We start from the raw sequence: 14,111 nt of genomic DNA, 5'->3' as shown, positions 1-14,111 counted from the left end.
TTTTGAACATTTCATCCTTATCGTTCATCACTGAGCGTAAAATTTACCATCTTTATTATTTATTACACACTTGATTCTTTCAACATCACTGACTCCTAAGCAGTATGCAGTACGCGTGTCATATATATATGTTATTTTCCGGCCGGGAGGTCCGTATTGGGAATAACTGTACCCGTTCTCAAGACCGAGGGTACAGTTTTTCCCTATACGGACCGACCTAGGCCGGTAAATAACGTTTTTATTTTTTTCCTACTTAAGTTTGTTTGGATTTAAGAAACCGTGAAAAAATCTGTCACAAAATCTTTGTTTGTATACGCGCGGATTTGATTTCAATGTCGAGTCCGACTCGATCGACAAGCAAGAGTCAAGCATTAAGCAAGACAAACATTAATTCCGAATAAAATAGCTTCGCTTAAAATTAACCGTACTCAAGAAATGTTCAGCTTAATTTACACACCAGAAAATCAAGAAAAGTAAATGAAGTCATACTAAAACATAGCACAAATATGCCACAAAACCTAACACTTTTAAATTGATTTCGGCTTCCCGAACAATTCCCTATACACCCTTTTAATAAGTCGAGACGCCATTTTGAATATTTAACTTTCCGCGAATGACGTCTGAATGAAATATTCATTTGTGCCTCGACGTATTAAAATAAAGTAACTACCATTGTAATAGGCCGAGGTGTCATTTTGAATATTTTATTAATGACGTCATTAGCGGAAAAATAAAAATTCAAAATGGCCCCTTGACTTATTAAAATGGTGTATAAGCTTAAATGTTTTCAAACCGAATGAAATGCGTAGCGCCTACGTACGGCACAATATTGTGATAATTAATTTGTCCGTTTTTAATCAAAGAATCTCATTTCCTTGAATGATGGTAAATAGTGTTCTGTTTAAGCAAAAAGTGACAGATAAACATGCAGTTTAGCACATAGAGTCTAAAAAACCGAATGAATTTTTCCGCAATGGCGTGAAAATCATTGCGAGATGAACAAACAACGGCAAACTGCGAACGGTAAACTACAACTCGATTTTGTTGAAAAATAAATAAATACCTCGCCTTTTGAAGAACTTTGAGGCCTTTAATTCCACTGCTTTTTTGTCCTTTAGCATTAACAATGGATGGTGAGGCTATTTTTGTCTTTGGAGAGCAAACTTTCATGTGTTCGTTAGACTCAAAGGTGCAAAATGATTTCGCGCCGTGAGCGGTCCGTAGCGCGCGCAATTAGCCAATCAGATTAAAGGATTCAGGATTCCGGACCGCTGAGATGCTTGAGAAAAAAAATGATTGATCCTAGTAAATGGCCCAGTCCACCACGAGTCTCTCGTAGCTCAGTGGTTAGAGCGCCCAACCGGTTTCTGGGAGGCCATTGGTTCGATTCCCGTCGAGGACTCAGATTTTTTCTTTGCCCCACACGTGACACAATAAACATGTCATCCTTATCATCTTTTTTTATGTTTTTTATACTTATCTACTCGCCACTAGCACTATAATTTAATATTCTCATTTATTAAATAGGCTCATAAGTCAGGGATTACCGATGTTATTTAGATTTTTATGTATCGTCCTCCACGTGCATATCCTGTCATTCTTTCACAAGGAGCTCCATATCCTTTAACCCTATTCAGACCGGGCTTTTTTGGATCTTTTCAGACCGGGGGGGGGGACGGATTCTGCCCCCCCCCCCCACCCTCCGTAACTTCCAGAATATTTAAGCAATCACAATGAAGCTTATAGGATATATAGTATGTCCGAAAATCTATCTTTTGGTATACGTCACGTGGGGTGAGCCACCATCTTGGATTTCTAAATTTTTCCCAAACGTCAGAAAACCGCCCAAAATTACTGCAAAGTACTCAAAATCAATAAAACTGTGCTTAAAAACCGTAAAAAGGTGAAAAAATTGCATTAAATTTATTTTTTCATTAATAGAAACACGAAAATTACAAATTTGGGAAAACATGCCTGTCAAAATGCCATTGCCATGGTAACGTCAAGTTCTTAACACAACAACTTATCCTACCAAATTATTCCCAGATAAATTTTAGATAAACTCGTTTATCAGCGTTTGGTTGAATCTTGAATAAGTTATAAGCGTTCAAAGTCAGCGCGGGCACATTCGCCCCCCCCCCCCCCCCCGGTCTGGATAGGGTTAAAACTCGCATGGCGCAGTATCTCATCTTCCATTTCGACAATGGCACGTTTGAACATCGGAGTAGTTTTTCCCATCACCCCTTCAGCGATGTCGGCCATCCCTTCAGCTTACTCCCACTAAATGCCTAAGGCACATTCCCCCGCCCCATATCTTGTTAGCGACAGAAATGGTGCCTTTTGAATAAACGTGAATATATTACTAACACAGCCTAAAGATTATTTTATACAGTGAAAACACATATAAGAGCCTACATGTTTCCAAGTTAGCCCGTGAACAGGCATTTATAACTTGTTTTTACTTGAAAAACTAGACTTTTTAGACTCTTGAGCTAAAACAGTTTCTTATGTTAAGGGGGCCTAAATAGAAAATCTGGGGAGATTTTACTGTGTACACCATTAGTTTCAGTCCTTATTTATAAGTGTAACAATAAGTACAAGGCAACTGCAGAAACCAATGAATCTAGCTAATAACTTCTTATAACTATAACAGGGATTTTACAGTTTAAAGCTCTCCTAATAAAAATAACTCCTTGATTACAAAGTCCGTGGGTGATACAATTATTCAGCTGTGAGATCTTCAATGTTGGCGTACAAACTGTTGTCATACTGTTTGAGGTTGACGTACGTCTGTAACAGAAAAGCATTTCATCTTATTAGTAAGCTGTCGTTTGTGATGAGAACTTCCCACTTACAAATGTTACCAAAATTGTTGTTATGAAATGTTAATGTTATTTAAAAAATTATATGTTACGAGATAAGAATAGCAGAAATAAAAAAGAAAATAAAAAATGAAAAATCGAGAGTATCAATTTTCTAACCAATGTAGTTCAAGGCTTGTATTCCCAGATGTAAAAATGTTTAAACCGATCCCAATACGAAAAATTAAACTTTATAACGTTTTGAAGACTAAACATAAATTACATCTAACAAAAATATGATTTTGAGTTGAGTTTCTGAGTTTACCCTGTGGTTTCTCTCCATGTCTTTCATCGTATCTTTTAGTTTAGCAAACGTTGGTCGATCGCTTGGATTTTCTTCCCAACACTTCAACATAATCTGGTATCTAATAAATAAAAATCATTAACAACAGTGAAAGAAAAAATGTAAATGTAATTAACGAGGCTCGCCTAGATTTTTCGAAAGCATACCATTTTAAATTTGGAAAGCTGATACTTAACTGTCAAGCTCTGTCGGGCTAGCAACTTCATTTTATTTTTACTTAAAAAAATGTCAATGAACTTTCTAAAAATGTTTGCTGATGTGTTACCATAGTAACACAATGTGTCTTGTACGCTACATGTGGCTCTTCAAGATTACAGATTTTTAAAAAATTCTCCGAGAGAGTTTTCGAAAATGTAGGTTGAATATTATCCTTGAATAATAAAATATTCGCCTGACGTTGAATTTGATTTGATGTTTTTACGACATATTTAATATACCTGCGACTTAGGACTACTTTCCTGGATGATGAATTTACGTAAAACAAGCATCGTCGTTACGACTTCATCAACTGAAATCGAATCTAACTAGCAAACTGAACAAAACTTCATGGAAAGAATTGTTACTCGCCCTGTTTGCGCACATGAGCGCAGATTCTACACATTAACGAAAACAGAGTATTTTACTAGATATATGTATGTATTTACAGTTTGCTATCCACATGTTTTGGTTTTGGCATTCTGAATCCTTCTTGAAGTTTCCCGGCGATTTCTCGAGGTTTAATTGCCGGGTACGGAGATCCACCTAGATGAGATGAAGTGACGTTTCTATTATGAATAATTCTTAGATCGAAAATCTGCACAAGTATCTGACTGCAACCACTAGCTAGGCCCTGGGTTATTCTAATGACATTTGAATCCATAAAATAGTGATTGCGCGTCCATTTTTGAACCCAAACATAAATATCGTAAAATATTTGATGGACTACAAGCATGTATAATGTTATTTAACTTACCTACAGTGAGAATCTCGTACAGCAGGACACCATAGCTCCAACTGCAAAAAAAGGAATTGGACGATATATTAAGTTAACATTGATGAAAGAACACATCTTAATTCATAGATCTAGAGTTGACGGAGTAACACGACAAATTTCTCCTTTATTTTACTGAGCATTACAAATATTCATATACATGTTTCGCTTTTTATATGAACACTATAAGAGACTGTTTACCTGAAGTAAGGTTAGGAGTGCTACCCTAACCCATGAGACATCTTTTACCGAGCAGTATATTTGAAACGTTGGCGCTGCAAACCGAGCCAAAAATTAGCCCTCCCGGTTTCATGCATGTCCTGTATGCATGTTCAGACTTGTCCCTGGAAAGCGAGTCAGAAAGTGGCAAAGTGTTTACATGGATAAATGTTGGCTTGCACTCCAGGATTACCCTACCTCTAAATCGAGATACTTTTCATTCAGGGTCACTGGCTCACTTTGCGATTTCTCAGTACCTACAGTCACCTCTCTCTAAAACTTTGAACATGAACTCTCGCTTTACTTTTTGTTTATACTTGTGAAGACACAAACCGACGCTTAGAACTCGAAACCTTGCTCGAAAATTTTAGTCGCACTTGCGAAGACGCGAACCCACGCTTTGAACTCAAACTCTTGTTAAGATTTTATTCACACTTGTGAAGAAACGAACCGACGCTTAGAACTCGAAGCCTTGCTCGAATCGTTTAGTCATACTTGCAAAGACGCGAACTCGCGCTTTGAACTCGAACTCTTGTTAAGATTTTATTCACACTTGTGAAGAAACAAACCGACGCTTTGAACTCGAAACCTTGCTCGAAACTTTTAGTCGCACTTGCGAAGACGCGAACTCACGCTTTGAACTCAAACTCTTGTTCAGATTTTATTCACACTTGTGAAGAAACGAACCGACGCTTAGAACTCGAAGCCTTGCTTGAATCGTTTAGTCATACTTGCAAAGACGCGAACTCGCGCTTTGAACTAAAACTCTTGTTAAGATTTTATTCACACTTGCGAAGACGCGAACCCACGCTTTGCACTCAAACTCTTGTTTAACGTTTATTCACACTTATGAAGAGGCGAAAAGCGCTTTGAACTCGAAACCTTTCTTAATTTTTATTTCCACTTGTTCACCTTCATGCAACTGTCGCCCCTACCCGTCCCCCGCGCCGTCGCTATTTGCACTGAACAAAACCTACCAGTATCAACCTCTCGGGGAGAATTTGTCTTTTCTTCGATTTTTCCGAGCGTTTAAATTTCCCGCTCGTATGCTAATCGGAAACTTCGTCAAATCCCTCGTGTGTTCTGATAGTCAGGTCGCTTAGCGCAAATTTTTGGAGAAATCGTGACACGGTTGATAAAAGCACCAAACTTTGCAGAATGATTCTTTAAAGACTATTAAATAATTTTATCCGTGGCTCCACCTGGATTTTTTCTTGCAATTTGCAAAATTTGCTTAACATTTTGACCACGTACGATCTCTCAAGCATCGCTACCACGCCATTTTGAATTGATTAAATTAAAGTGGGACAGAAGGAAATGTTTCTCTACTCCGTAAGTAATTTGCAGTTTTATGCTTAAATGTTGCAAAATATATATAAATTGAAGACATAAGGTTGAAGTTTTCGCTAAAATTTTAATTTTTAGATGCAGTATTCTAAAATGTTTATTATGGTAATTACAGTAGAATCCCGGTAACTCGAACAACCCCGCTAACTCGAACTTACTTTAATTTCCCTTGGATTTTGAACCCACTTTTCAGTTATTTTAACCCAGTTAACTCGAAGTCGGATAACTCGAAATCCCCGCTAACTCGAACTAAATTCCGTTTCCTTTGATCAAAATTTGGGTCAAATTTACCCCGATAACTCGAATTCAGGTTCTTGCAACTCGTCACGGATACCCATTGATTAGAGCAACGAACAGATAACGTATTTAATTTGTCAGCCTTTTTCCATTCTTATCATAAGAATTTATGATCGTGATAGAGTTTCTGACGAGATAAGTTTAATTTGCTCTGTACTGTATACTGAAGTGCTGAAAAATCAGTAAACTATCAATTAACTTGGCAAATTAAATATTACTCGAAACCCCGCTAACTCGAACTGTTTTTCGTTTCCCTTCAGAGTTCGAGTTACCGGGGTTCTACTGTATATATGCGCTCGTAGTTTGTGGCCGCCGAGGGATGCGGAACATGCTTAAAGAAGCCTTGAAGAAACGAGATTACACAGTGGACGCACAAATTTTGGCCAAGGTAGCTTCAATAATAAGAAAATACATTTTCAGCCACGAGTCGTATAAATTTAACGGATTGTTTCCATAAAATAGTCAAGAAGCGTCGTTACCATCTAGCCTCAAAATCTTAATATTCTTAATTTTCGATGGAGACGGTTTGAAAAAGTAAGATAAGCACGAGTCCCAAGCTTGCCTTACCGTTGGCTACAACAGAAAGAAAAAACACCAAAATCGTGAACTGCCTCTGCCTGTCTACATGTACATTGACTTGAACATACATAGATTGACGAGAAGCAAGCGGATCATTCAGCATTAACACAAGCTGGGAATTTCTATCTCCTATGCCAGGGTCACACTAACCTGCGATCTTTCTCCTCCCGCCGCAAAAAAAAAGAACGCCTGATCGAACGCCTGAGCTTGAAGAGTGGACAGCAGAAGCCACGTGCGAGCATTTGGACGAAGATGGAGTTGTATCCCCTGCCTGCTTGCGAAAGGTCTGTTTACTGTTCCACGCTTTATCTGGTTGTAACACCACATCCAGTTTTAGGGAAAAGGGCAGACTTGGCAGCAATTTAAGAAGAAACAGAAATAATTGCCTATTCAGCCTCTCTCATCCGTTTGAGTCCCTTGATGCCGACTGTGAGCACTTCCGTAAAATTGAACGGCTGATTATGTCGATTATCATCGTTTATGACAAAGAGAGTTCCTCCTTGTCCCTTAACCAAACTATAATTTAACTTTTCTGTCTTAAGAACGTTCACTGAGAAGATGCCACTGACGGACCATGCTTTGCTTGAACTCACAAGATCAGACGGGTATTCAATCTAGAACACTTGTACTAATGCTCAGCAAAATATCCCTTCACCAGACTTTATTTTAGCCGAACATTTCAACGATTTCTACACCTTATCGAGTTCCACTCTCCTTATATTTTCATGTTTTAATGTTTATTTTTGGATCAAGGGGGTGGCTAGCCACCCAATACAACGCCACTAGATCCAAACCTGTCTAGGATATTACAGTTTATTTTTTCAAGCCTTAAGTCACTGCATTTTTTTCTCTTGTCAGTAAAAACGACTGCGTGGAACGCTAGCGTTAGGAAAGCTGGAAATCGCGTGGTTTTCTCTTCAATTTGCCTTATCGGTAATCAATATCAAGTACTCTGATAAATGCCTATACAAGATAGTGACGGACACCCGCCGAAAAAACTAATTGACCGCTTACGAAAGGGAACATTGCAGAACAGCGTTTATGAATTTATGCAAATTAGCTAAAAACGTTCTTGTTTAAATGTCAAGAAAATGAAAAAAATTCGGATGGAGCCACGAATAAACTTAAAACAAGTATCGAAAAGAGACCGCATGCAAAAATTGGGGGTTTTATCATAACATTTAATCGATCGCTTACGAAGGGACATTGTGGAACAGATTTTATGAATACCGTAAAATTCCGGTTATAAGCCCTCCCACTTATAAGCCCCTCCGGTTATAGGCCCATCCATCTGGAAACAAAAAAATACATCCGATTATAAGCCCTCCCGGATATAAGCCCCCCCTCTGCCGGATGACAGTACTGAACAGGGCTAAATGTTACTTTATTATGCGTTTTTAACTTAAAAACGTAATTCGTTGAACACTTTCGTGGCTCATTTCAAAACGTTCTTTTTATTCCGCTTATAAACCCTCCCGGATATAAGCCCCTCCGTTTATAAGCCCACCCAAAACCCCTTACGAACTTGTATAAGCCCAGGGCTTATAACCGGAATTTTACGGTATATGCAAATGAGCTAAAAAAGTTCTGGTTTAAATTTCAAGAAAAAATAAAATAATTCGGATGGAGCCACGGATAACATTAAATAAAGTATACAAAGGAGTCCGCATGCAACAATTGGTGCTTTTATCACGCAAGTAACGATTATTACGCTAACCGACCTGACTATGAAGCTGTTGCGCCATTGTTCAAAAATGGCCATATAGGGTCATTTTTCGCTTGTTAAACAAAGCCCATTGTTATCAAAGTTGAAACGCATTTCTTGATACGATCGTCGGCTCGGCTCGAACTCCCCGTCTTAGAGAGGTGTCCGTCTTATAGGAAGTTTAGTAACAGTAAAATAACGAAAAAAAAAAACGGCAGACGAGAGACCAACACCAGGAGTCTGTGTTAGAGAGGTGTCCGTCTTCTAGAGGTTTCCGTTAAGAGAGAGTTGATTGTATTTTCTTAATTTGTAAGGTACTTACACGTCACTCTGTGTTGTGTATGTTCCATATAGCAAAGCTTCATAAGCAGTCCACTTAACTGGCAGTCGACCCTTATTAAGAAAAAAAAGGCGGAAATAGCCCATTTCGATATTTTAAAATTCAGCCTAAAACAATAGACATCACAACGAGGCTCCGGGGAATAAACCCCACAAACTCTATAGTTTAGTCCCCGGAGCCTCGTCCTGAGGTCTATTGTTTTAGGCTGAATTTTAATATATCGAAATTGGGCTATTGAAAGCAAAATGATTTGACACAATTTGTGGAAGCGATAAAACTATTATTCCATGAAAATTCTCACCCGACTTCGTTTGGTGTAAATATCATCCTGGTGAACATTCCTGGCCATCCCAAAGTATGTCACCTTACACTTCTCTCCTTCGCCAACAAGAACATTTCTAGCCGCCAAGTCACGATGAATTATCTGAAGAAAAGTTAAATATTCTTATGCATTTCTATTTCCTAAACAACCTATTGCCAGCTAGCGTCTTGATTCGGCATTATTAACAGCAGAAAGTACAATTTCCTTCAAAATGTGCCTCTTTTCATGCAAATCTGATTTATGGAGCAAAAGCAATCTGGAACATACAAAATTTTGCGGGATAATCGATCTTAAGTATTTTTGCTTCTAATCAACGGTCCATTTGAAACTACGACTATTTTGCTTCAGGTTAGTGAATTGAAATGATCGATAACCAAATTTTTTCGACTTCGTTAGTTTACCAATAAAGTAGAAACAACGACAAAAACAAAAACCAAACCTTTCTCGAAGACAAATAAAACATTCCATCAGCAACTTGCCAGGCGAACTTCATCAACTGTTCTGCAGTCAAACTAGTTTGCGGTTTCACATCCGGGTCTTTAAAGTATGTGTCGTTGAGCCCTCGACTCTTGCGCAAGTATCCCAGCAGGTCACCAAACGGCACGTACTCAATAAGGACAAGCAGTGGATCTGTAGTAAAATGCGAAAAAAAGGCTCACACTATATAGATAATGAGATGCGGTCAACTGTAAGAATATGAAAGGTTTAGGCACTACAGCTGTAATTGCAGGTTGCATCAAACTGATAACATGAAGACGAGGTTTCAGTTTCTTTAACTCTTGTTTTGACTATTGTATATATGCTATTATAATATTTATATTATTATAACTATCAATATATTGTTTTTATGATTTTAGTATTATATTATTATAAGTATTATATTACATGTCTATTCATTATAATTGTATTTATATTTAAGAAATAGAAAACATGTTCCGTGTTTCTATCGAGTTATAGAAACACGAGTGGAAGTTTGGGAGAACGAGAAATGATGTGGGAACACGAGTCGATAGACGAGTGTTTCCACAGCTTTTTCGAGTTCTCCCAAACTTTCACGAGTGTTTCTATAACTCGATAGAAACACGGAAAACATGTTTTCTATTTCTTTTAGAAAACAGCACAAAGAAAATAACGCACATCAAAGTAATATTTAGCGCTTTATTTAACATCAAAACGTAGATTCTCTTCACCTCGCGGTTTTACGTCATGAACATAATCAACCAATCATAGTAAGAGAGTCGATGAACAGAAATAAATCAACTGTTCAACATTTGCTTCAAGGCTAAAATTCGCCGTTTTTTTGCCAAACAAACAAAGAAAACAGGCCCAAAAGTTAACGTAATTATGAGAAAAAACTAAGCCGATGGTTTAACTGAAGTCCAGCAATGGAAGGAGTCAAGAATTGTGGTTTTATTTCGCTTCAACGAACTAACCGAATGGTTTGACGACCGACGCTGCCGAACGCCGATCGAGCGACTCGAACCTTGGAGGTGAAAGTGCATTATTTTTCTGTTAAAAGAAGTTTGACTCGGCATTCTGGACGAATAACTTGTCCTGTTGAGGAGCTGTGAATAGTTCTGAAGTGCTACAAAGCCTAGAATGGAGTGAAGTTGCGCCAATTCATAAACTTCTTTAAAAGGTCAGCCGCTTCGATAATTTCTTTCAGACAATTTTTGAATGTGTAGCGGGCTCTGTAAACATCTTACTCGCTTGTTTTCAAATGTGCAAATATTTGTTTAGTCTTAACCTGGTTTTTGTCAGCTGTGACATTAAAATTTGGCACAATTCTTAGTTGTTATTTTTGCATTGCTTTTTTCAGCGCCGTGAATATTGATTGCCGTATCTACGACAACTGTCTGTGTCTCCATCGAGTTATAGAAACACAATTTTTAACCAATCAGCGCACGTATTTACTTTGTGCTATTTTCTGAATTATATTTTTGATATATCACTTAATCAGTATTATCTTTACCAGTCTCAGTAACACATGCCACCAGCTTGATCACATGAGGATGAGGTTTGAGTTTCTTCATCAGCTCCAGTTCTGACAGCAGATCCTTTCTGTCTGACTCCGGAGCATTCGCTACAAAATAACAATAAAAGTGATAAGAACAATGGTGATAATGATAATGGTAATGAAGATGATAGTGTTAATAATAATGATTGTAATAATAATTACATTGGTCACACCTTTCAGCATTTTGGCAGCAACTGTTGTGTATTCCCCGTTACCACGAATATCCCACGCTTTTGCCTTAGCAACTTGAGAAAAGGCTCCTTTGCCAATAACTTTAATAACTTTGACCTGATCTCGATTAATGTCCCAGCTTCGTCCTGACGGATGAAGGGGCATGTACATTCCGCTGCCTGGAACTGCGTAGTTCGTGGAGGCACCAGACGGCACCATGCTGAAGGACTGATCAGGTTCTGCAGCGCTAGCTTGAGCATTCTAGTGAGGAATAACCACAAATTGGAAACGTTACATCACGGACTATGTCTCTTTATTTCATTAACATCCATTTCCTTCTATTGCTTACTTCATGATGGCAACTGTCACGTGACAGGGTTTTGCAAAGAACACACCGTGTCATTTGAATCATTTTATTCATTCATTCATTCATTCATTCATTCATTCATTCATTCATTCATTCATTCATTCACTCACTCACTCACTCACTCACTCATTCATTCATTCATTCATTCATTCATTCATTCTTTCGCAGGCGCCCGATACTTAAGATGGAATGGCCACACTGATTGCATTAACCCTATTCAGACCAGGCTTTTTTTGGACTTTCTGGGAGCGGAGTGGGGGGGGGGGGGGGCATGTAACTTCCAGAAAAAGTTAATTAAGCAATCACAATGAAACTTATAGGATGTTCAGTATGTCTGAACATCTATCTTCTGGTATACGTCACGTGGGATGATGACGTCACACCACGTGGCAATTACATCATGCTGTCAAAACAGCCGCCATCTTGGATCCGCCATCTTGGATTTCAAAAGTTTTCCAAAACGCCATAAAACCAACCAAAATTACTGCAGAGTACTCAAAATCAATAAAACTGTGCTAAAAACCGTACAAAGGTAAAAATAATTGCATTAAAGTTAATTTTCATTAATTGAAACACGAAAATTACAAATTTTGCAAAACATGCCTGTTGAAATGCCGTTGCTTTGGTAATATCAAGTTCCTGATACAACATCCTATCCTACCAAATTATTCCCAGATAAATTTTAAATAAACTTGCTATTTTTGGCAGCGTTTGCTTGAATCTTGAAAAAGGTTCAAAGTCAGCGCGGACCTCAAAAAGGGCCTGAATAGGGTTAAAGGGTGTAAACTCTTATTGCTAGAGTCATAGTACCCCCAATAAGCATAGCAGTATTGACAATTAAATGAAGAGAGTAAATAAGGGTTTTTATCTTGTTAGAATATTCACTTATCGTTTTGACTACACCTCCGTATACCTGTCCATGTTTGTCAGTTGGTGGTTTCCTGTTCTTCCTCTTCTTTTTTGATCGTTCCACATTTGCATAAGTAGGCTCGGCCGCTGGACCCGAAGCTTGCAGACTCTGGGCAGCCTCTCTGCTAAGAGATCGAAGCCCATCCTCTACTACATTAGAATACACGCCGCCACTACAAGAGATTACAGTGAAAATTGAACCCTCTTGAATACCGCAAACTTCCAAGGCTTTTTTCGGAGGTGGTTGGGAAGCACATCATCGATCGAAAGGAACTTCACATTTGAACATATTTTTGATACATAAAAGAATATGCTGTGTTTTCGAGTCGCACGTCCTAATCACGTGCAAATCAAATGTTGTTGCCAACTCCTTACAGTTGGTGCTTAAAAGGCTTTTATTTTAGTCAGCCATCGGTAGAAACAGTTGACGTTGAAGATAACAGATCCCAGAGGACTAGAAATGCTGCTAATGTCAGTGGGAGCAGCACCATTACGAGGGAAATATGCCTTAATTAGTACAATTCCAAGTATAATATTAAATACAGTATTTCTATGCCTTAAATATCCCATGGAAACAAAACTCAAACCTTTACTGAGTTGGCAAAGCAATATCATTTAAGTTATTTTCAGTACTTACAGCTCGCCCGTCGAAGTTTCGTCTGAAAAAGATACAGAAACAAAAAGATCAGCTATTACAGAGGAAAACAGGTATAACATATTTTATAGCAAAAAAGTTAAAGGTTGAACTAGTCATACAGATGCTATTCATTTTGTATAGCTAACGAAGTTGCTGGGGAGTGGGAATGATGCAGTGGTGAGCTTGCTCGCCTCCCACTAAATTAAATGTGGATTCCAGTCAGGTGCCATATGTGGTTTAAGTTTGTTGTTATTTCTCGCCTTCTTTCTTTTTTCTTTCAGGGTTCTCCGGTTTACTACCCTCCATAAAAACCAGCATTTCAAAAATTCCAATTTGACCAGGGTTAAGGACCAACATAAAAAGCAGTCAGGGCTGATGTGGCTTTCTCTCTAAATAAAATATCATCAATTAATTTAAATACGTTTGTTCAGGCGCCTGAAACTCGTTAAGTAAAAAAATGTTCACCTTACTGGCATAAACTTCTCAACTGTTTTACATTATTGTTAGAATTCATCGTGAAGTAATGAGAAAGCATTTAATCATTACCATGACTTGAAGGCTTCCTTCGTCTCCAAAGAATAATTATCACAGTGATACCAACAATAAGCACAACAACAGTTGCAGCTACTCCAGCGTATAAAGCAGCGCCCTTTCCGTTATCTTCACCGGCATCACCAGATTGGATACCACTTCCACCTCATGGTTATAAGCCACACAAGAATACATAGCAAATAACTGATTAGTGTCAGGGCCGCAAATTAGGTTTCGTCGCGCAGCACGTAAACACTGTAATTGGTACAAATGCTATCTTAAACTTGATACAAGTCTTCCAAGTCTTGATATAAATGATTTGTTTTTCAGTTGTAATGCCGAGATATTTTGCCCACTGAACCTGCTCGTTTTTAGTTAACGTTTGTTTCTTTTATAATTTAAAATGCCATATTTTCTTACATTTATGTACATGAAGAAGGGAAAGTATATGTATAAGATACATTGCCAGTCATCACATCAGCTTTTAATGGCACATGACTGCAAATCGTAAAAAAGTTCTGTTTTTAATGACTTT

General features: G+C 38.1%; 2 protein-coding genes across 2 annotated transcripts in view; both read right to left on the bottom strand.

The window, feature by feature from the left end:
• Positions 1 to 2,650: 2,650 nt before the first annotated feature.
• On the bottom strand, positions 2,651 to 13,744 carry LOC144662613 (proto-oncogene tyrosine-protein kinase receptor Ret-like). The gene is made up of 12 exons (XM_078523465.1): positions 13,592 to 13,744; positions 13,046 to 13,067; positions 12,413 to 12,581; positions 11,135 to 11,393; positions 10,917 to 11,027; positions 9,384 to 9,574; positions 8,924 to 9,046; positions 8,605 to 8,675; positions 4,118 to 4,158; positions 3,810 to 3,906; positions 3,127 to 3,226; positions 2,651 to 2,790 (listed from the first exon to the last, which is right to left on the bottom strand). Exons 4-12 carry the CDS (start codon positions 11,349 to 11,351, stop codon positions 2,722 to 2,724), a joined length of 1,020 nt encoding a protein of 339 aa, XP_078379591.1. The 5' UTR covers positions 11,352 to 11,393; positions 12,413 to 12,581; positions 13,046 to 13,067; positions 13,592 to 13,744; the 3' UTR covers positions 2,651 to 2,721.
• Positions 13,042 to 14,111, bottom strand: part of LOC144664148 (neural cell adhesion molecule 1-like) — a 19,226-nt gene continuing 18,156 nt past the window's right edge. Inside the window, exons 7-8 of the mRNA XM_078525267.1 lie at positions 13,592 to 13,741; positions 13,042 to 13,067 (exon numbers count right to left, since the gene is read on the bottom strand). Coding sequence (XP_078381393.1) covers positions 13,042 to 13,067; positions 13,592 to 13,741 — 176 coding nt within the window. The remainder of the gene's footprint in view (positions 13,068 to 13,591; positions 13,742 to 14,111) is intronic.

Source organism: Oculina patagonica, chromosome 8 (genome assembly GCF_052425735.1).
Source record: "Oculina patagonica isolate OP01 chromosome 8, crgOcupat, whole genome shotgun sequence".
Lineage (NCBI taxonomy): Eukaryota > Metazoa > Cnidaria > Anthozoa > Scleractinia > Oculinidae > Oculina > Oculina patagonica.
This window is presented reverse-complemented; position numbering and strand designations above follow the sequence as displayed.

Coding starts and splice junctions, on each gene's coding strand:
- LOC144662613 (XM_078523465.1), bottom strand. CDS start 11,351: ATGGTGCCGTCTGGTGCCTCCACGAACTACGCAGTTCCAGGCAGCGGA. Junction 9,047..9,383: donor TTTATTTGTCTTCGAGAAAG/GTTTGGTTTTTG, acceptor ACTTTTCTTCAG/ATAATTCATCGTGACTTGGC. Junction 3,227..3,809: donor AAACATGTGGATAGCAAACT/GTAAATACATAC, acceptor TTTATTTATTAG/ATACCAGATTATGTTGAAGT.